The 20,955-nt window shown below is 40.6% G+C and overlaps 1 protein-coding gene across 1 annotated transcript in view; it reads left to right on the forward strand.

Annotated features, from left to right (window-relative positions):
* Positions 1–20,955, forward strand: part of MTIF2 (mitochondrial translational initiation factor 2) — a 117,417-nt gene that overhangs the window by 95,680 nt on the left and 782 nt on the right. The window contains 4 exon segments of the mRNA XM_033936395.1: positions 3,894–4,146; positions 9,221–9,361; positions 12,147–12,311; positions 20,238–20,378. Coding sequence (XP_033792286.1) covers positions 3,894–4,146; positions 9,221–9,361; positions 12,147–12,311; positions 20,238–20,378 — 700 coding nt within the window.

Raw genomic sequence — 20,955 nt, forward strand, 5'->3', positions numbered from 1 at the left:
CATCGGGAAGATTTGGGACTTTTTGATTCATGGAAAGAAGTAAAATTGATGAAAGAAGTAGAAACTGTAATGAGAACTGTGTACACGGTGTTCTGTCGGTCTTCTACTAAACGATGCAAATTTCAAGAAATAGCAGATGCATCTGAATGTGAATCAATTGCTTTCAGACCTCTGAATGAAGTGCGCTGGTTATCTAGACACTTTGCACTTAAAGCAATTATTCGAAATTATGATCCCCTGTTAAAATATTTTGAAGAAGACAAAGATAATGATCCTATTGCAAAGTACTGCTATAAGAAGCTGAACAGTGAACAATTTCATATTACACTTGAAGTTTTGAATGATGTCTTATCAGAACTGGCTTCCTTAACCATGGCATTTCAAAAACATGGTTTGACACCATTGGAAGCTTATCATCTTGCACAGGGTAAATTGAACAAACTTTGAATGCAATACTTAGGCGACAAGGTTAAGTGGAGTGATAAAGTCAACAGTCTTCTTGACAACAGGATGAGGTCTGGAGAAAAAGTTTCAGTGGATACTAATTCCATATTAACCTTCATCAACATCCTATGTTTGCATCTGGGTGAAAGATTTCCTGAAAATGAAGTTGAGGAATGGTCTGCTTTTGACTGTACAGCAATATCACAATGCGACTTTGACTTCGGAAATGGACATATCAGATCTCTTTGTTTAAAGTACATTAAAATCTATGGAGTGGTCACATCGTGGGAAACCAATTCTAGTTGAGGGATCCTAACCCTGATGAAACCCATGATGGGTGAAACATGTTGGTGACAGTATCCCTTAGAATGGACCACCTAAGCTAAGCTAAGTATTAGCTTTATATTTAAAAATAAGTTTTACCTTTGCACTTTTGCACTTTATGAAACATTAATATATTCACGAATTTGAAAAAATGATCAAAGTGACCCGGTGAGGATGTAATGTATAAATCCAACCACTATGAAACACATTTGAGTGGCTGGTGGCATTTCTGAGGGTCAGTTACACTTAACAGAACGTTGGGAAAATCACGAGGGGGTCTTATTTGTGACCTTCTTTTGCATTCTTCGTTGATTCTTTCTTTCCCATCTTAATAGACCTTTTCAACAGCATAGTCTATATTAATTGTACATAAAGTGTAACTAACATAAAGTGTAACTAAAATTACATTGTGTTTTTGTTAATTCAGACTAAACTCAAAGACCTGCCCATAAATGCCCATAACTGAACTCCGGGCCCTCTGGCAATCATTTTTATAGCGCACACAAATTTAGTTTTTCTTTAAAATGCGCACAAATGAAATTTTTTGTACACACAGCCTATGAAAAATTAGAGGGAACATTGTACGGAAGGGGGTTAAAAATTGTACCTTCACTCCATAAGACGCACCAATATTTCCACCCACTTTTGGGTGGAAAAAAAGTGCGTCTTATGGAGCGAAAAATACGGTACTTTTTTAGTTCATGTTTATGTTACACTAAAGATTACACAAAACATTTATGGAGGCCCAGACTTACTCCATACATCCCTTTTTTTGTGCTTCTCTCTTCCTATGTTATCTGTATGTGCCAATAGACCCATTCTTACCATTTGCTCCATGCAGCAGCTCATGCAGGCAACTTTCCTGTTCAGTGGGACAGCAGGAGGCACTGTCATGCACATATGCACCTAGCTAGTTACCAACAGACACTTTATTATACAGGCCTTAAATAAATACTGTATATATCAGTTATTAAACTTTGATTTAATGTGCATTAGTTTTGAAATATCAAAGGCAAGAATGAACTGATTTGAGAATGGAAAGGCTCTTTTGAGACAGAATTTGTGGATACTTCTTTACATGCAGGCATTTCACTAGTTCTGGAAGAGTGCATGCATGTGTGCAACATTTGAAACTTGCCTGGTTTTGTTTGCAGGTATATTTGCTATGGAAAATTGACTCGTATAGATTTGGAAATACAGTTACACCAAATGTACTTTTAGCCACACTCAAAGAGAGAGAAATTTTCAAGTAGTTAACTTGTGTAATTTAATTTTAATTTAATAGAGTATGTATTAACCACTTATCTCAGTAAATCGCCATGCTGGGACATACCAAGGGTCCATCAAACCCAGTATCCTGTTTCCAGCAGTGGCCAATCGAGGTCACAAGTACCTTGCAAAATCTTAAGAGTAAAACAGATTCTATGCTATCCCAGTGATAAGCATGGATTTTCACAAGCCCATCTTATGGCACCATTCACTTGGGATACTTACCCTATAGAAATTTATCAAGACTTGGCAACTACCAAATAACAGACAATATTTAGATGCATTTGAGCTCTTTAGGGGACCTCGACAGGGCTGTGTCCTGTCACCATTGTTATTTACATTGTCAGTGGAGCCCTTAGCAAGCCTTATTTGTACGTCTACAGAGTTGCAGGGTATTTCCTTGCCCTCTGCGGAAAATCACATTATATTATTTATAGATGATATTCTCTTATTTTTGAGTGACCCAAAACTCTTGAAAAATGTACAACCCTTCCTATATAAGGGGTTGCTTCTAATTCCTTTGGCTCACAATTAGTGTGTTAAATTGAAAAAAATGTGTTTTTTTTATTAAGATTTAGCTCAGCTGGTTTCAGTTGGGATTGATGGTGAAGGGTTTTTGGAGGATTTTTTGTTTTGTTTTTTGGATATCACATGTTTGCTGATGATTTGTTGATTTAGTTTGTACAACTCCCCTTCTCCTTATATTGTAGGGGATACTCTAGCTTGCTATGATGTGTGTTTCTGGGTAAAAAATAAAAAATAAAACATAAAAAAAGTCCCTCACCATCAATAACGGCCCTCCCAATGATGCCTAAGGCCCCTCCCCTTGGGCCTTAGGCATCTGAGCCAATCAGGACCTTAGGCTCCTCACTGTGCATCACATGGTGTTACGGGGAGGGGAAGGCCATCATTTTCGACAGGCCAACCTCAAATCTAGAGGGACTGTGCTTCCCTCTAGCTCCCAGCATCTACCAAAGGTACGGAGGGTTCGGAGAGTGGGGGTGGGGTTCGGGGGAGCATCCGGTGGCAGGAGGGAGGGGCATGCCTTCTGCATTTTTTTTTTCTCGGGAGGAAGGGGGGGATGGTTCGGATGGGGGCCTCCTGCTTTTTTTCAGGAGGAAAAGAGGAGGGTAGGGAATGTTTGGGGGGGAGGTCAGTGGCGCAGCAGTCCAGGCGCAGGGGTCCAGGACCAGGTGGGGGCATGGTGCAGGGGTATTCAGCCAGGTAGGAGGGAGTAGGCTTTCCTCCTGCCATTTTAGCTGCCATGGGGGGGGGGTCATTGGGGAGGGCCATCAGCGTGGAGGGGCTTTTTTCCTTTTTTTAATGGAGCAGATTGTGCGTGTGTAACACATACGCAACATCTGTACCATTTTTTTAAATAAAGAAGCCCTAACAACAGTGACAGGAGGCTGCTTCCCCTGTCACTGCTTTTAGGGCTCTGCGCATGTGTCAATGCTCACTGAGCAATTGATCTGTTGGGTTTGCATGCAAACTTGGCAGTGCATCGATTGCTGTTCCACAATCAGGCAGAGAATCAGCCAACTGCGATTCAATTGATATTACCGACTGACTTTAGTGCATCTTCCTAAGTTAGGCTTATAGTTCAGCTAGGTGCCTAACTTTAAACAAATCTGGGCCAAAATACCTCCGTTTTAAGTCAGTGTAACACTCTGTCTTTCTATTAAGGAGAGCCTTCCAGTTGCTAGAAATTACACAACATTGCAGAGGTCAGTTACTTGTGTACTAAAGCGTGAGCAATGCAAAAGAGTTCTCAGGCCTAGGGCAAAGCAAGCAATCATAGTACATAGAAAGATCATTTTTCCACAATAGGTAATTGAAGCTTTCTTTCTTTGCAGCAAAGGGCACGAGAAGTTGTTGAATGGCGGAGGTACACAGAGCAGCAGCAGAAGCTAGAACAGGATGCAGAAGTTATTGAAACCAAGCAGAAGGAACACAGAGAGAGCTACAAGAAGAGGTTGGAAGGCCTAGAAGGTCTAACATGGAAACAAAGAAAACGTGCACTGTACCAAGCAAACAAACATCTGATGGTCACCAGGCCCAAGGAGAACGTGGAGAGTGACTCCCTGACCTACCCAGTAATTATTAAAGGTGTTCTCTTCTCTTTTTGTTTAATGTTATGTTTTTGGTTTTGCAAATTATTTGAAGCAGTACTGGTAGGAATTTGGAAATCATTGACATTTGGTGGTAGCAGTGCTGCAAAGCAGACATGCAAATTGAAATTTATTATATTCAGATTCATATTTTACAAGTGCTCAGTACCCCTTATGGAATGGAATTTAATTCTATAACTGGACTATGATTTGTGGAACATTTAGAACAAATCATTTTTGTTAATAATGTTACCGTTATTAAAGGCATGCATATCCAAGCAAATACTTTGTACAGAAAGATACTGCTTCATTAAAATGTGAAAATGCATTTTTACCTTTTAGTCTGATTATGGGAAGATTAGGTTCTTAGCTCGATAATCTTCTTTCCAGTGCAATAGGTGAGACATTCTAGACAGATGAGATAAGTAGTGTCCCCCATGGCTGTATTTATTTATATTTATTTATTTATTTGCATTTTATAATACATTCAAAGATAAACCTTGAAGGAAATACAGAATTTCAAATAAAGAAGATTAAATAGAATCATTAACATTAACAATACAGTCCACTTAAAGAGAGGAAAGAAACAGCACTGTCTATGAGAAGATAGATTCAAATAGGAAACAACAGGAAAGACAGAGTAAACTGTTAATCAGATTCAATGACCATTTAGATATTATTAAGCGGCTGTATTTATTTATTTAAAAGATGTTTCAACTGCCTATTCCTAGGCAGCTTTACAAATAGTAACATACATAAAATAAAGCAAACAAGACTAACCATCAGTGAAACAAAACATATTAATACTAATAAAAACAAGGTGGGAAAAAACTAGCCATTAACAATTATGGAGATCTCACACTCTTCCTCTGTAGTTTGCAATGAAATATCTCATCACTCGTCAATCTACAAAAACCTGGCAACCACATACATGTCCAAAACAATAAGTAGGCTAATTAACATCTAACAGGACATGCTGTCAAGATTACTGTACCCTTCTACCAAAAAGATTATCAAGGTAAGACCCTAATCTTCCCTCCTGGTGCAAAGGGTACAGTAGTCTTGAATGCTTGGGACATACCAGAGCAATCCCCCGAGTCTAGGGCAGGGCAGATGAGCCTGCTGCTAGGACTGAGGACCCAAAAGTGGCATCCAGTCAAGCCGCTACATCCACCCTGTAAAACTTTGTGAAAGTTTGAGGGTAGACCATGTAGCCGACCTACAAATCTCTTTGGACGACACCACTCGAGACACTGCCCATGAAGAGGCCACACTCCTAGGAGAGTGTGCCCTCAAAGAAATCAGGAAGGTTTCCCACACCCAATATATGCTGAAGAAAACACTATGCGAATCCATCATGAAACTTATTCATCACTTTGAGATAACGGAGAAGTACTCTCCTAACATCCAGCCACTTAATCTTATCTTTTTTCTTCGCACTGAACTGAAAATGTGGGCAATCGAACTTCCTGATTTACGAGGAAGGCCGAAACCAGTTTTGGCAGAAAAGAAGGTACTGTGCGCAGTGATACCCCAGCCTCTATAAATATAAAGAATCTTTGTAGGACAAAGCCTGCAGCTCCGACACTCTTCTTGCTGAAGCGATAGTGACCGGGAACACTGTCTTAACTATAAGATCTATAAGTGATGCCCCCTGCAAAGAAGCCTCACTGAGGGCCTGCAACACAATATTGAAGTTCCATGCCAGAAAGGGTTGGTGCACCGGAGGATGCAGCTTCATTTTTCCCTTCAAAAATCTGGAGATGTCCGGATGCAATGCCAAGGACATTTTCCACGCGCATTCTAAAATAAGAAAGGCCTGCTACTTGAACTTTAAGAGAGCTGACTGCTAAGCCCTGGAGGAATGCGAACACCATGGATAAAGGAGCCCAAAAAGGCACACCAGCTCTGAAACATCTTCCTAGCTTTCACTTAAGAAGCGACTGTCACCAGTTTCATAGACCAGAGAGTAGCTGTGATCAAATCCAAGTAGCCCTTTCGCACTAAGGCTGCGCACTCAAGAGCCTTGCCGTAAACCCATTTACCCTCAGCTACTCTGTCCTTCTCTCTCAGAGAACTTGTTGATTTTGTTCTTGCACCTCAACACATCAGTTACTGCAAACTATATTAAGTTTTGAGTAGGCCAAACTACAATCCTGCCACTGGAAAACACTATGCACCAACTTGTGCAAAAGATTTGGAACCTTACCATATAACTGTACTAACTCCCAGAACTCAAAGAACAACAACTTTATGTGTGAAAAAATGCACTGTAAATATCAGTAAAACAGTAATACAACACTAGCAGGCTGATGTTCAGAACCTAACTCTGGAGCTAGAGGCAATTTAATGCTGGACTAGCACTAGGGCAACAGCGCAGGGCACAGCATGGGCATTGAAGATCAACACAACTAACGTGCAAATGTCTGGTCAAGCAGATGTAAATAAGGCACGCAGTATTCCCCCCTGATGCTCAGAAACAGTGCACCACTCAAACTCTGTCCTTAACGGTTTGAAACCCTAACACAAGCTCAGAGCTGGCATTAGGATAGGATTTCTGTTGTTTGTCTGCACTCCTTCCTGATTGCTCTGCTCCTACCTGTCCTTTTTGCTGGGGCTGCCCTGAAGCTTGTTATGTGGCGCTCCCCAGACAATTGTCTCTCTGTAGTCTGACCAGATCCGCGTACCATGTCTAACATAGCCAATCTGAAGCCACCAGGATTACAAACCTTGGATGGGTCTCTATTCTGTGAAGAACTTGGCATATCATTGGCCATGGAAGAAACAAAATATAACAGCCCTGTTTCTAGCCAAGGATGTATCAGAGTGTCCATGCTGGTGCTTTCATGTTCGAATCTTCAGCTGAAGAACTGAGAGACTTCCTTGTTTTCTGCCGATTTATTGTTAATGTGATTGAATATATATATATATATATATTCAATCACATTAACAATAAATATATCATTTTTACATTCTATCATTTGTACAGTACATACATTTTTATCCCTCTCCCTTCCCACCCCTCCCTACCATATATTCCATAATCATATAAAAAACATATTAATAAAATATCCCTCACCCTACCCAAATTAATTGATATATTAAAGGGAAACATTTTCAACTAATCTTTATAAAATTTTGCTAATGGTTTCCACACATCCTGAAATTTCTTGAAATACCCTCTTTGTACTGCAATAAATCTTTCCATTTTATAGATATGGCACAAAGAGTTCCACCAAAAACTGTAATTTAGTCTCCTCCAATCCTTCCAATTATATGTAATTTGTTGAATGGCAACCCCAGTCATTATAAGTAACTATTGTTGTTCGCAGAAATCTGACTTTTTGCTCTCATTTCCATACCAAAAATCACAGTATCATAGGATAATGCTACTGGGTTATCTAATAAATTATTGAGATCTAATGAACAGCACTTGCTGTCGATCCCCTCTCTCAAAATTATCAATACAAGATGGCAATTTATTTTTTCTATCACAGCCCCCCAAACATGGAAATCGCTTCCTATCTACTTGAGGGAAGAACACAACTTGGAAAGATTCAAGAGTAAATTAAAGAGCTTTCTTTTTAAAGACGCCTTTGATAATTAGCTAGCTAGTTTCCTAGCCAATTTTAACCCCACTGTATAATCTTATTGAAGTATTTTAAATTCCCCTTCCCTCATGTACTCCCCTTGAATGTCTTGTTTACTTTCAAATAGCTTGTAGTTCTTTTCCCTTCCTTTCCTTATGTTTTTAGTTTTGTCAAGTTTGTCAACAGTCCTGTAGGACTTAGCTTTTGTTATGCATCGTATTGTTTCCCAAATTTTATAATTTTACTATTGTAAATATTGCTTAGAATTAAGATTAAGCGATTAATCAAAACCTCATTAAACTTGAAACTTGAAGGAGGGTAAATACCTGTTGGTCAAGACTGATATTCCTGTTTACAAGATAGAAGAACCTAATTTTTCATTCGTCTAGAACAGGGGTATTAAACTCTAGCCTGCGGGCCAATCTGGCCCTCAGTGTAATAATATTTGGCCCGCGAGACAATAACAAATGTGTACTTAAGCTGGCCCGCCAGTAGACATTTTTTTTACGCAATTGGCTCCCGGTACACACTTTTTTTACCCAATCGGCTCACGTACGTCATCATACTTTACAAGTACCGCATCAGCACCACGGGCTGTAGGTTCATGCGCAGGATTCATTGCGCCTCTCGTCTCGTGGCCACCATGCTCTACTCTGACGAGACATCTTTCATGCGGATGGTGGGGAAGCTTGTGAGGGGGGGCACTCTACAGATCTCCTCCAGGGTCTTGCCCAGATGCAGGAACGGGGACAGGGGCTCAGCCAGACCTCCAGGGAGGGAAGGGACACAGAAGGGGATTACAGAGATGGAAGATTAATGGTTAGCACGGAGAAAGAAGGAAACGACAAATGGGCAGGAGACCCTGGCAAGCGAGTTATCAGAAGACAACCAGAGCCTAGTACCAACATAATTTGAATAATGACCAGACAACAAAAGGTAGAAAAAATAATTTGACTTTCTGTTTTGTGATTACAGTGTCAGATTTGAAATGTGTATCCTGCCAGAGTTGGTGTTAGACAGCAAGCGTGAACTAGGACCTAAAAGAGAGAGGAAAAGTCTTTTTTATTTATTTTGTTTACATCACAGAGCCAGTGTGGGGTTGGAGAAGTTGTAACCCTATGCTTCTACCAAGACTAAGGGGTCCTTTTATTAAGGTATGCATTTAGCGTTTGTTAATCTTTAGCGCGTACTAAATCAGTTAGAGTATCTTAATAAAAGGACCCCTAAATATCTTTAAAAATTCAGCCCGTGACTTAGCCTATGTTTTAGATTTCGGCCCCTTATGTGATTGAGTGTGATACCCCTGGTCTAAAAAGAGGACAAGCACTTTAGGGTGAGGCAAATCAGAAGAATTGTGTCAAAAAAGGAAATTTTTCCTTTGACTATTATAAAATCAGAATATACTGGTATTACCTTTATATTGAGCTGAATGTAGTCTGAGTGTTCTCTGTTATCACTCATGTAATTTTGGGATATTTCCAGGTGATGTGGATGGTTCAGTGGAGGCTATTCTAAGCGTTATTGACACTTATGATGCAGACAATCAGTGTGAACTCGACTTAATCCACTTTGGTGTTGGAGATGTTTCTGAAAATGATGTCAATCTTGCAGAGACATTCAAAGGTAAAGAATAAATTAGATATAAGTTAATCAAAATGATCTGACAAACTACATGTACTGCCCTGCTAACCAAAAATACTGAACCTGCAGTAAATCATATTTCAAGGAAGCTGAATTTAACAAATGAATGTTTAGAAAAGTTCACTTTCAGATATAGTTTACTGAACATATGGTGTTCTTACTTAGTAGAGCAGTATAAATTGTAATGTCTGTTTGACAGTTTGGTTTGTTTATTATTGCTGTTTATGTTATTGCTTGTACCCTGCCTAGAATTCTTGAGAGTACCTGCTATAAAATTTGTAGTATAAATAAATGAAGTGCCTGGATTTGGTGGAAGAGATTTGTTCATCAAGTAGTTAAATTCCTTCTTATGACAGTCATCTACAGCAGAGGTCCCCAACCCTCGGTCTACGGCTCACTAGCAGTTCGTGGCCATCTGACAGCCGGGCTGCGTGAAAACTGCCAGCAACTGGCATCTCTTCCCCTCATCTTATCATCTCCCTCCCTTCCCCTTAACTTCACAGGTGCTCCAGAGTTTTCTGTTTCTGAATATCTGGACGCCTCAACATTGTCACAAGGCACGCGCGATTGCCCCAAAGCTTCTCCTCTGATGCACTTCCTGTTTCCGCCTGGACAGCTTGCGTCAGAAGAGAAGCTTGGGGTAGTCGCGCGGGCCTTGTGAAAATGTTGCCGCGTCCGGACACTGAGAAACAGAAAACTCTGGATCGCCCGCAAAGTTGAGGGGAAGGGAGAAAGGTGGCCTGACGAAGGGAAGAGGTTCAGTGGTGGTTCAATGGCACTGAAGGGAAGTGGAGGGAGAGGAGGAAGGGTAACAGACACTGAGAGGGAGAGAGAGGAGAGCAAATTCTGAATAGAAGTGGAGAGATGGAGGAGCAGATGCTAGAAGGAAGTGGGGAGAATGGGGAGTAGACGCTGGTTGGAAGGGGAGAGCAAGAGGGGAACAGATGCTGAAAGTGGATAGAGAGGGAGCAGACACTAGAAGGAAGTGGGGAGGAGAGAAAGGGGAGCAAAAGCTGGAGGGGAGAGAGGGGAACAGACACTGGAGGGGAGCAGACTCTGGAAGAAAGTGGAGAGGAGAGAGCGAACACATACTGGATGGAAGGAGGGGATAAAGAAAGAGCACATGCTGGATTGGGGGGAAGAGGATAGATTTAGTGAGATACTGGAAGGGGTGAGGGAAAGAGGTGGCAAGCTGTAGTTAGACACAATGAAAGGGAAAATGAGGACTGGAAAGTAAATAGACAAGAGGTAGAAAACAAATTGATAAGGAAGAAAAGAAAAGGAAGGGAGAGGAGAGATACTGGAGCATTGGGGGATGGGGAGGAGAAAGATATGAGATCTGAAGGGAGCAAAGGAGACGAGAGATGCTAAAAACCAGCTGAGTGAGAGATGGAAGGGAAAAATACAGAGATGTCAGACCATGGGGGGAGCGGAGGGAAGGTGCCAGACCAATTGGGGGAGGGGGGTGGAGGGAGAGACAGTTTCTGGTAGAGGCATAGAAATAAAGCAGATGCCCTATGGAAGAGGCAGAGAGAAGGCAGACAGTGGATGGAAGGAAGAGAATGGCAAGAAGATGAGGAAAGCAGAAACAAAGGTAGAAATTTCTATTTCTTTTTTGCTAGAAATGTAATATATATTATGTATAAAACTGCCATACGAACCTGCCCCGAATCATCCCCCCGCCCCTCCACCGGAAAAATGTGCTTCTATAAAAGCAGTCCTTGGTGTCAAAAAGGTCGGGGGACCACTGATCTACAGGCTATAAGAGGTTCATCAAGTGGTTAAATTCCTTCTTACAACAGAATCATCTACAGGTATCTGTAAAACTGACCACTTTTTTAAATAAGCTACTCAATATAACAGGTTCATCCCCAATCTATCTATCTCATCATTTCGACTTTCTAGGCACAACTTGTACACATAGTGCCTACTTGTTCACTTTCCCATCCTTGAAGGGCTATATCTACAACAGATTCCTCGATAGAGCACTATCATTCCAAACAGGCAAATGGAATAAATGTTTAACCAACTTTATCTGAAACGCTCTTTCTTACCAAACATTTAGGAAATCAATCAAAACTTATCTCTTTGACAAATTTCTCTCACTCCATTTCTACCATGATGTACTTCTAAAACACTTCCAGGAAAAATTGATTAATCTTACCATATTAATGTAATTTTGAAAGTTTTTTTTTGTTTTTTTTATATAATATCGCTGTCTGTATATAATCTCTTCCTCTGTAAACCGCTCTGAACTGTTTGTGGTATTGCGGTATATAAAAATAAAGTTATTATTATTATATGTGGTAGCATGGATTTTATCACACTTTTAGGGGATACACTAAAATATTTGATGGCAGAAAAAAACCCAGTTGCCTCATCCAGTCTGTCCATTTATTCTTAACTGCTCATAGAAGACGCTTGTTGAAAAAGAGCTATTTTAGAATTTTGTTCCTTAGTAAAGATGCATTCTGTTTTGATTATGATCCAAGACTTTATTCCAGCTTATGACTTTAAGGTTGACTGGGTTAATGTTCTTGTGACTTGATCTACAGCTGCTGATTTGCATGCTCTTAATAATGAATTTTTTACATTTAAAACATTTGCTTAAAAACTGAAACAGAATGTATCAACAGTATAACCCTTTGGACTGAGAAAGGCAGTGTTAATTGCATGTTATTGTAAGGTATCGTTGTGGGTCTGTTGAGGTACTAGATCCAGAACTTTTGCTACTCAATTCACTAACAGATTGGGTTTTCTGCACTAGGCACTGTCTATGGCTTTAATGTGCATACAAACAAAGTTATCCATCAATTGGCTGCAAAGAAAGGCATTGAAATTAAATTACACAATATCATCTATCGACTCATTGATGACTTGAAGGATGGACTTAGCAGCAAGCTCCCCCCAGCTGTGGAAGAAAATGTAATAGGTAAGTATGCACTTTGTAAACAAGTCAGATGAATAATTTTTCTTGAAAGCAGATCAGAATAGAGAAGATCTCAAAGAGCCTTGACTCTTCATCTTTTTGCCAAGTAGTACATGTGCTTTAAATTCAGAAAGGAGGCTTACTGTATACCATCCTGCACCTCCATTATAGCTAGCTGACTGTGGTACAATACACATGGAGGCATTTTGGAAGAAAGTCCAAGTTAGAATTGGGATGTCCTGCTCATAATGTCTGGGGGAAAAAAGTCCATCTCACAGCCATTTTTGAACAGGAAATATGGGATCTCTCTGCCGTTATAAGTATAGCGGGCCACGGCCTGTCCGATCGCTGGGAGGAGGGTGGCCAATCCCTCCTGCCCGAAGACGCACCCTCCCGACACTACCGACCGCCCCCCCCCCCGACACTACCGACCGCCCCCCCCCCCCCGACAATATCGGTTGCTGGCAGGAGGGTGCCCAATCCCTCCTGCCCAAAGACGCACCCCCCCCCCGGCGCTAACAACCCCCACTCCACCAAACCTGTTCTTACAGATGGGTCTTGCACGTCGAGCAAGCAGGCACGCCTCGTCGAAATGAGGCGGGCCCACCCCTTCCCGGCCCATCCCGCCGAAGCCTAAGGCCTAATTGGCCCAGGCTCTAGAAGCCTGGACCAATCAGGCCTTAGGCATAGCGGGTCCGCCCATCCCCACTTAATCTAAGGCCTGATTGGTCTAAATCTAAGGCCTTAGACTTAGTAGGGATGGGCGGACCCTCTATGCCTAAGGCCTGATTGGTCCAGGCTTCTAGAGCCTGGGCCAATCAGGCCTTAGGCTTCGGCGGGATGGGCCAGGAAGGGGCGGGCCGACGAGGCGGGCCTGCTTGCTCGACGTGCAAGACCTATCTGTAAGAACAGGTTTGGTGGAGTGGGGGTTGTTAGCGCCGGGGGGGGTACGTCTTCGGGCAGGAGGGATTGGGCACCCTCCTGCCAGCAACCGATATTGTCGGGGGGGGGAGATCGGTAATGTCGGGGGGGCGGTCGGTAGTGTCGGGGAGGGGGGTGCGTCTTCGGGCAGCGATCGGTCAGGGGGCCACGGCCCGCTATACTTGTAGTGGCAGAGAGATCCCTTGCCGCGATAAGTGTAGCGGGCCGTGTCTAATCTAACCCGATTCTCTAACCCGCGTCTGTAACATGGACGCCGGTTACAGAATTGGGGTTTAGTTTAGGCCGATTCTGAATAGGACGCCTCTCCCGGGCGTACTATACAGAATCAGGGCCTAGGTGTCTTTCGGGACTCGCCTTCAATATAGGCGGCCTGCCTGTGGAGCATTTTTTTTTTTTTAAACGTGCATCCCGATTGGCTGATTAGACAGCTGTAGGACGCCTACAGCTGCCTAAAATCGGGACGCACTTTTAGAGAATCAGGCCCTAATAGCCTTCAGGCTTGAAGGTGTCATGAATATTTAGATGCAGTAGATATAATATATCTGCCTGTTTCTATACTCTATGGAAACTAAGAACTATTAGAGCATATTTTGACATTAATTCCTTTCAACTGTTAGTCCACTCATTGGTCCTTAGTCAGCTTGATTGTAACAACGTCCATCTTACTGGAGCTCAAAAAAAATCTTCAAAGACTTTGCATAATACAGAATACAGCAGTTAGATTGATTTTTGATCTAAAGAAGTATGATCATGTTACAGATTTCTATCGTCAACTGCATTGGCTTCCGGTTGAAGCACGGATTAAATTTAAGTTTGGCTGCATTTGTTTTAATGATAATAATAATAATAGTTTATTTTTATATACCGCCATAACCGGGAGTTCTAGGCGGTTCACATCAATCAATCATTATACATTCAGTATAAATAGATATTTAAAATTGAAATCATCTAAAATTTCGGTAAAGTTAAAAGCTTATAATGGGAAGATACAAACAATTTAAAATGAGATAAAAATTATAAGTAAGTATTAAGATACATTAGGTTGCCAGTCTATTGAATAATTGAGTTTTTATCTGTTTTCTAAAATCAAGATAAGAGGAAGCTTCTAACGGAATTTTGGCAAGCCATGTATTCAGTGTGACAGCCTGAAAAGAAAAGGTTCTGTCGAGGAACCTTTTGTAATGACAGGATTTTATTGAGTGATATGCAAACAAGAGCTCTTACTAATATAACTCAGGGTAAAATGAGGGGTAAGATAGCCTGGTAGCATGCCAAATACTGCTTTGTAGCAGATACATGAGAACTTAAATAAGACTCTGGGTTCCAATGGCAGCTAATTAAGTTTTTGATAGAATGGAGTAATATGCTCCCATTTTTTTAAACCAAAAATAAGATGAACAGCCATATTCTGAACTACTCTCACCTTTTTGAGAATTTTCTTAAAAACACCCAAATATATGATGTTACAGTAGTCAAGATGATATATTACTTCATTTGAGAAATCCAGGAATTGATAGAAAAATTTGGAAAATTCTCAGGATATAAGATAAATTGAAGTAAATCTGAAATTCTTCCACTTAATTTACATTGTACAAGGAGTTTGTTTGATACATTCTCATTTGTATGGAAGGAAGATGGACTAAAATATTTAGGTATTTGGATTAAAAACACACTAGAAGATACGGTGAAAGAGAATGAAAAATTTATATTAAAAAAGGTAACAGAAATGTGTGAGCAGTGGAATCCTTTGCATTTATCTTGGTGGGGGAGAGTTCAAACTGTTAAAATGATGATATTGCCTGTAGTTTGTTATCCAGTGGGAATGATACCAGTTTATTTTCAGGGGTCTCTTTATAAAAAATTGAATTCTATTCTTACAAAATTTGTTTGGCTAGGTAAAACTCCTAGGATCGCTCTAGTATCTTTACAAAAACCAATTAAGGAGGGCGGGGTAAATTTTCCAAACTTTTATAGGTACCATCAAGCCTATATTTTACGCCAAGGTATGTATTGGATCCTCCCTAAGCTCATTGATTACACCCCGGATTGGTTGTATCTGGAATGGCGACTCATGTTTCCTTTACATCTTTTAATGGTAAGAAATGGGACTAGATACCAAAATGTTTTCCAGAGAGTAATAGTTGATTAAATGCAAAAGCGGGAAGAAATTACGTGGTGACTTTACGTGGTAGCTGTGAAATTATGTGGTAGCTGCGATTGAAAGTCACAACGTAATTTCTTCCCGCAGTTCAGAATCCTAACAGCGGTGGAGTGGTGGGACTGAGGCTTTTGCATTTAATCAACTATTACTCTATGGAAAAAATTTTCGTATCTAGTCCCATTTCTTACCATTAAATCATTGCAGTATATGGACGGATATTAAGGTTGGAATAACACAACTAACATAGCCATTATTCAAGTCCTTTACATCTTTGTCATGTCCTTAGTATCAAGATGCCTAGACTGTATAAAGATAACAGAATTTTATTGGACACATTTGTCAGCAATCTAACAAATATTCCTATTAGTAAATCAACAAATCAAACCATATGGCTAAACCCCAAGATTCAAATTGGCGGATTTAAAATCATCTGGAAGCATTGGATAATTGCAGGTATAAGGACTTTAAATGGTAAACTGCTTGATTTTTCACAGTTGCAGCATAAATATGGTCTTAATAAATCACAAAGTTTTAGGTGGCTGCAACTGAAGCAGGCCATTCAGGTAGGGTTCCCTGAATGGAAAAATCTGAATACGCAATATAGTCTGGAACTTCTATGCTTTCAGGCGGACTTTCTGGGACACCAGGCCGCACAGTGGTATAAAATTATAAGTGAATATGTTAAAAAGAAACCCAAAAATGATCTTAGAGATATTTGGAGCATTGAGATGAAGCATCAAATTTCAGCATCTCAATGGCCACAAATTTGGTCTTGGAGGATGAGATGTACAGTGTCTGCATCTATGAGACAAACTTGGTTTTTTCTTCTGCATAGAGCGTTTTGGACCCCAGTTAGACTACAAAAGTTAAATAGTTCAAAGTCTAATAGATGTTGGCACTGTAATCTTGAAGTAGGGACTTTAGATCATCTTTTGTTTTATTGTCCCTTTATCTTAGCCTTTTGGAACTCAATTTGGGATCAAGTAATTTGTTTATTGGAAAAGCATGTGGCATTATCTTATGATACAGTACTATTTAGTATGTCTATGAGGAAAAAGAGCCAAATATCATCACATAACAAACTTTTATTGATAATGACAGGAGTCGCCATTCAGCATATCACAAGTAATTGGAAAAATTACAGTAGACTCAATTACAATTTCTGGTGGAACTCATTATGTCACATATATAAAATGGAAAGAGCAATAGCTATACAACAAGGAAGCTATAAGAAATTTAATAAAATTTCATTAACTTCTTATTGTAATGAGTAAACACCATTTTCTATTGTAATATACATTAATGATTGGAAGGAGGGGGAGGTATATTACATTTTTCTTATTGGGGAAATAATAGAGCAGTGTTTTTCAACCGCTGTTCCGCGGCACACTAGTGTGCCGCGAGATGTTGCCTGGTGTGCCGTAAGGTGCAGACACTGATTAGGCCTCAGGCCGGGTCCCGCACGCGCTCCCATGAGACTCCCCCGGTCCCCGCTGCTGTTCAGTTTCGATCTTCTGCTCTGACTCAACCGGAAACAGGAAGTTGCAGCAGAGCAGAAGATTGAACACTGAGCAGCCGCGCGTGCGCGGCTCTTTGGGAAAGCGTGCATGTCGCCGAAAAACAAAACCTACAAACTAAGGTGAGGCGAAGGGAGAGAGCTGGCTAAACAGTAGGATCGATTGGGCAGGCGAGTGGTGGCTGCGGGGACCGTGCGATCGCTCGTGTTCCCGGCTCAAATTGGAAGGAGGGAGTGAAAGGGAAAAGGATTCTGGGCCAAGGGGATGAAGACGGAAAGAAAAACCCACAGCAGGAAAGAAAGGGAAGGACAGGCAGGTGAGCCAGATGCTAGAAGCAGGGGGGGGGGAAGAAAGAGGGAAAAAAGCTAGATGGGGTTGAAAAGAAGAGACACACTGGTATGGAAGAGGAAGATAGGGGAAATCTGGACACAGGAAGGTAACAGAAAGAGGGGAAATTATGTGCATGGGGCATAGGGACAGAGACATAAAGGGGACATGCCATGGGGATGGTATATGGACACAGGGGGGGGGGGGCAATGACAGATACATAGGGGAGATATTAGAAATGGAGAAAATAGGAGCACAGAAGCGAGATGGTTTGTGGGGATGGGACAGGGACCGAGCTCGCAGGCTCCAGTGGCTTGCACAAATTACATTGTAACGTGCCATGAAAATAAGAGGGAGGAAGGTAGATAGATAAGCCACGTGAGAGGAGCTGAAGGGTAGTAGAAAGGAACAGATGGTAAAGGAGGGAGGGAAGGGTGGTGGTGGAAAGGAATAGGACAGACATTGAAGGAGGGTGGAGAGGAACAGACCCCGAAGGGAAATGTGGAAGACAGAGTGGGAAGAAGACAGATGCCAGACTATGGGGGAGCGGAGGGAAGAAGATGGGTGCTAGACCAATTGGGGGGGGTGAAGGGAGAGGCACAGTAACAGCAAATGGAAGACGTAGAGAGAAGACACACAGTGGATGGAAGGAATTGAATGAGAAGATGTGGAAAGCAGAAACCAGACAACAAAGGTAGAAAAAAAAATTATATTTATTTTTTGCTTTAGGATAAAATAGTATATTAGTTGTGTTGATAAAAATTTATAAACAAAGCCCTGCCAGCTGAACATCTCTTTCTCTAGTTCAGCAGCAGGAACTTTGATTTATAAGAAAGGAATAAGCTAAATATTACAGTACTAAGGCTTATATGGATGCAGCGGGGACGGTGACGGGGTGGTGAATGGGATGGCAGTGGCGGTGACGGGGCGGTGAAAGGGATGGCGGTGACGGTGATGGGGCGGTGAAGGGAACGGCTGTTGACGAAGAGCTACGTGTGTGTCTTTCTTTGATTCCAGCCAGAATATCAGCTTTGTGTTCAGCCAAACAGGCCCAGGTTTCGCACTGAATAAAGTATTTTATAATTTTTCACTATTGTTTACTTAATATTTCATAATAAAGTAATTATAAAATACTTTCTTTGTGTTTATTTGATTCCTATTCAAGAGAATTACTTTATATATAGTCAATATAGGCACAGAGTTAAATTTTTTAACATTTTCTAATGGTGGTGTGCCTCGTGATTTTTTTCATGAAACAAGTGTGCCTTTGCCCAAAAAAGGTTGAAAAACACTGTAATAGAGGAATGATGGGAGGGAAGGTTGGAATTTTTCTGTATTGTAAGGTAAATCAGAAAAATTGTCAAGTGATGTGTTTAAATGTATTGTTTGTGCACTTGATGTAAAATTGAAAACAAATAAAGAATTAAAAAAAAAAAAAAGAATCTGTAAAAAAAAAAAAAAAATGGAAGATTGAGTTAACAAGCGAAAAGAGGCTTCATCAAAGTACTTCTTGATGGTGCGGAGCTTCCAAAGCACTGAAATGCTTTTTTTAAATATTAAATCAGAATGTTTTTCCAATGTGAGGTGTTTATCCAAAGTTACTCCCAATATTTTTAAAGATTGTTTAGTAATGTTAAGGCATTAATAGGTCTAATCCCAGAGTATCTTATGGAATCTTTCATCATTACAAATTCTTTAAAAAAAACATAAGAACATTCTAGAAAATCTCACTATTTTCGTTTCCTTCTGCAAAAGGATGCAAATATATGAAATTCCAGGAACAACTGTTGTCCTTCCAGGCAGCCTCATGGATTAGGGATCTGACTCGCATATTCACACTTTCAAATTCGTATCAACAATTTTTACATGCTTTAAAGAAGCATCTTTTTACAGAATCTTTTGGAAGTTAGATACTAGTTGTTTATTCATTTGTATTGTTAATCTCTGTGAACTGCATAGAACTTAATGGTATTTGCGGTATACAAGTGAGTTTTTATGTTATGTTTCTGGAGGGTTCACAATTTAAAGGAACAAAAAAAGAGCTGAAGTGGGATTTATACATGGGTCCTCTACTTTAAATCCATTGCACTCGCCAGTGGGCTATTCCTCAGACCTTTCTGTTTTGTTGAGAAGGCCCAATACCTGAAGCTGTCTCAAAGCCTGGTATTCCTTTCTGGTTTCACTTTCAGGGGAGAGGGCGAGAGATAGCAAGCACTGAGGCATTTATGAAGTGTCATGCCTCAATCCCTCCAGTGGTCAGCTGCGCAACCAGAGCACTCTTTTTGTACCTTGTATATGACTGAAATGGGTCTAAAGTAAAAACATCCTTGGATGTTTTAGACTTAGATGTTTCTTCTCATTAAATTGACCCTATTGTCCATGTTTGAGGACGCTTACATTGTCTAAGAGAATTTAACCATCATTAGCAAACAAGCAACATTTGGTTTACTCCCTCCTGGTTTGAGGGTTTTTTTTTAAATTGTACTTTTCTCCATCCTCCCCTCTGTATCGTCATTGTTTTTATGTACTTCATTTGTGTCACTGTTTTTACCCGTTTATTATATACTTATATTAAATTTATTGTAAACCTAGACATAGCGATAGGCAATATATTAAATTAAAAGAAACTTGAAACTTGTTCATTCTAATTTTAGGCCCTCCCTAGTTCCATCCACAACACGCCACCTTGCTATTTGGAGGTACTACAATGTATGATGTCCAAATGCTTTCATTCCAAAATCACAGTGTGGGTGTTTTTGCCCTTTATTATCATATTCTGCTGCTTCTAGGCATAAAAGCTCCTGAACCATCACTTGCATTTGATTATTTTGAATTTGTCAGATTTTATTAGAATGTTTCAGATAGTATGCTGCTTTTCATTTTTTAAAACACTTTTAAAAACTTCATTTTTAAAAGCCATACTTAGTGCTGACCTCTCTCTGCCTTTTATCAATCATTTGTGTCTATACCTTTTTCCTGCAGGAGAGGCCACAGTAATGGCTACGTTTGATGTGACCATAGGAAAAAAGAAGGTTCCAGTTGCTGGCTGCAGGGTGCAAAAGGGGCAGTTAGACAAAAGGATGAAATTTAAATTACGCCGTCATGAAGATTTTATTTGGGAAGGTACATAGGACTTAAAAATTAAAGAATCAGTTTTGGTCAGGACTGAATGTGATATACAGTGATCCCATACCTCTTTGGCATAGTAATCTTGCCAATACATTTATTCCCAGAATAGGTGTTAGCTATTTATAAAATAAATCTCGAGGTTCGATTTTAAATGTGGCCATCAAGGACAGCATGGCTCAGGTTTTTATCTTTAATATTCAAAACTGATCTGTATGACTGAAGAACTAGGATATAGAGAGTTGTCCAAGGATGCGGCAAGAAAGTTGGAGAGCTGCAAAAGAAAAGGCACTGCATCCCTAGATCCTAGATCTGCTTTTTGTGATTATTGGGTAATTTTGCTGTTGGTCTTCAATTTTTCTGCTTCGTTTCGATGTTCATTGGACCTCTTCTTGGGCTTACTCTGTTGGGGAACAGACACAGTCCCGTGTGGGTGGACTGCTGCTCCCAGGCCAAGTTCTGTTGCAGTGGAGTTTGATTTCTTTGGTGCTAACAAAAGAGAGGGAGCTGTTCTCCACTGCAGCAGGGGAGGAGTTCAAAGTTTTAAAGTGACACCCTTCTGCAGATTCAGAAC

This window comes from Geotrypetes seraphini, chromosome 3, assembly GCF_902459505.1.
Source record: "Geotrypetes seraphini chromosome 3, aGeoSer1.1, whole genome shotgun sequence".
NCBI classification, from domain to species: domain Eukaryota; kingdom Metazoa; phylum Chordata; class Amphibia; order Gymnophiona; family Dermophiidae; genus Geotrypetes; species Geotrypetes seraphini.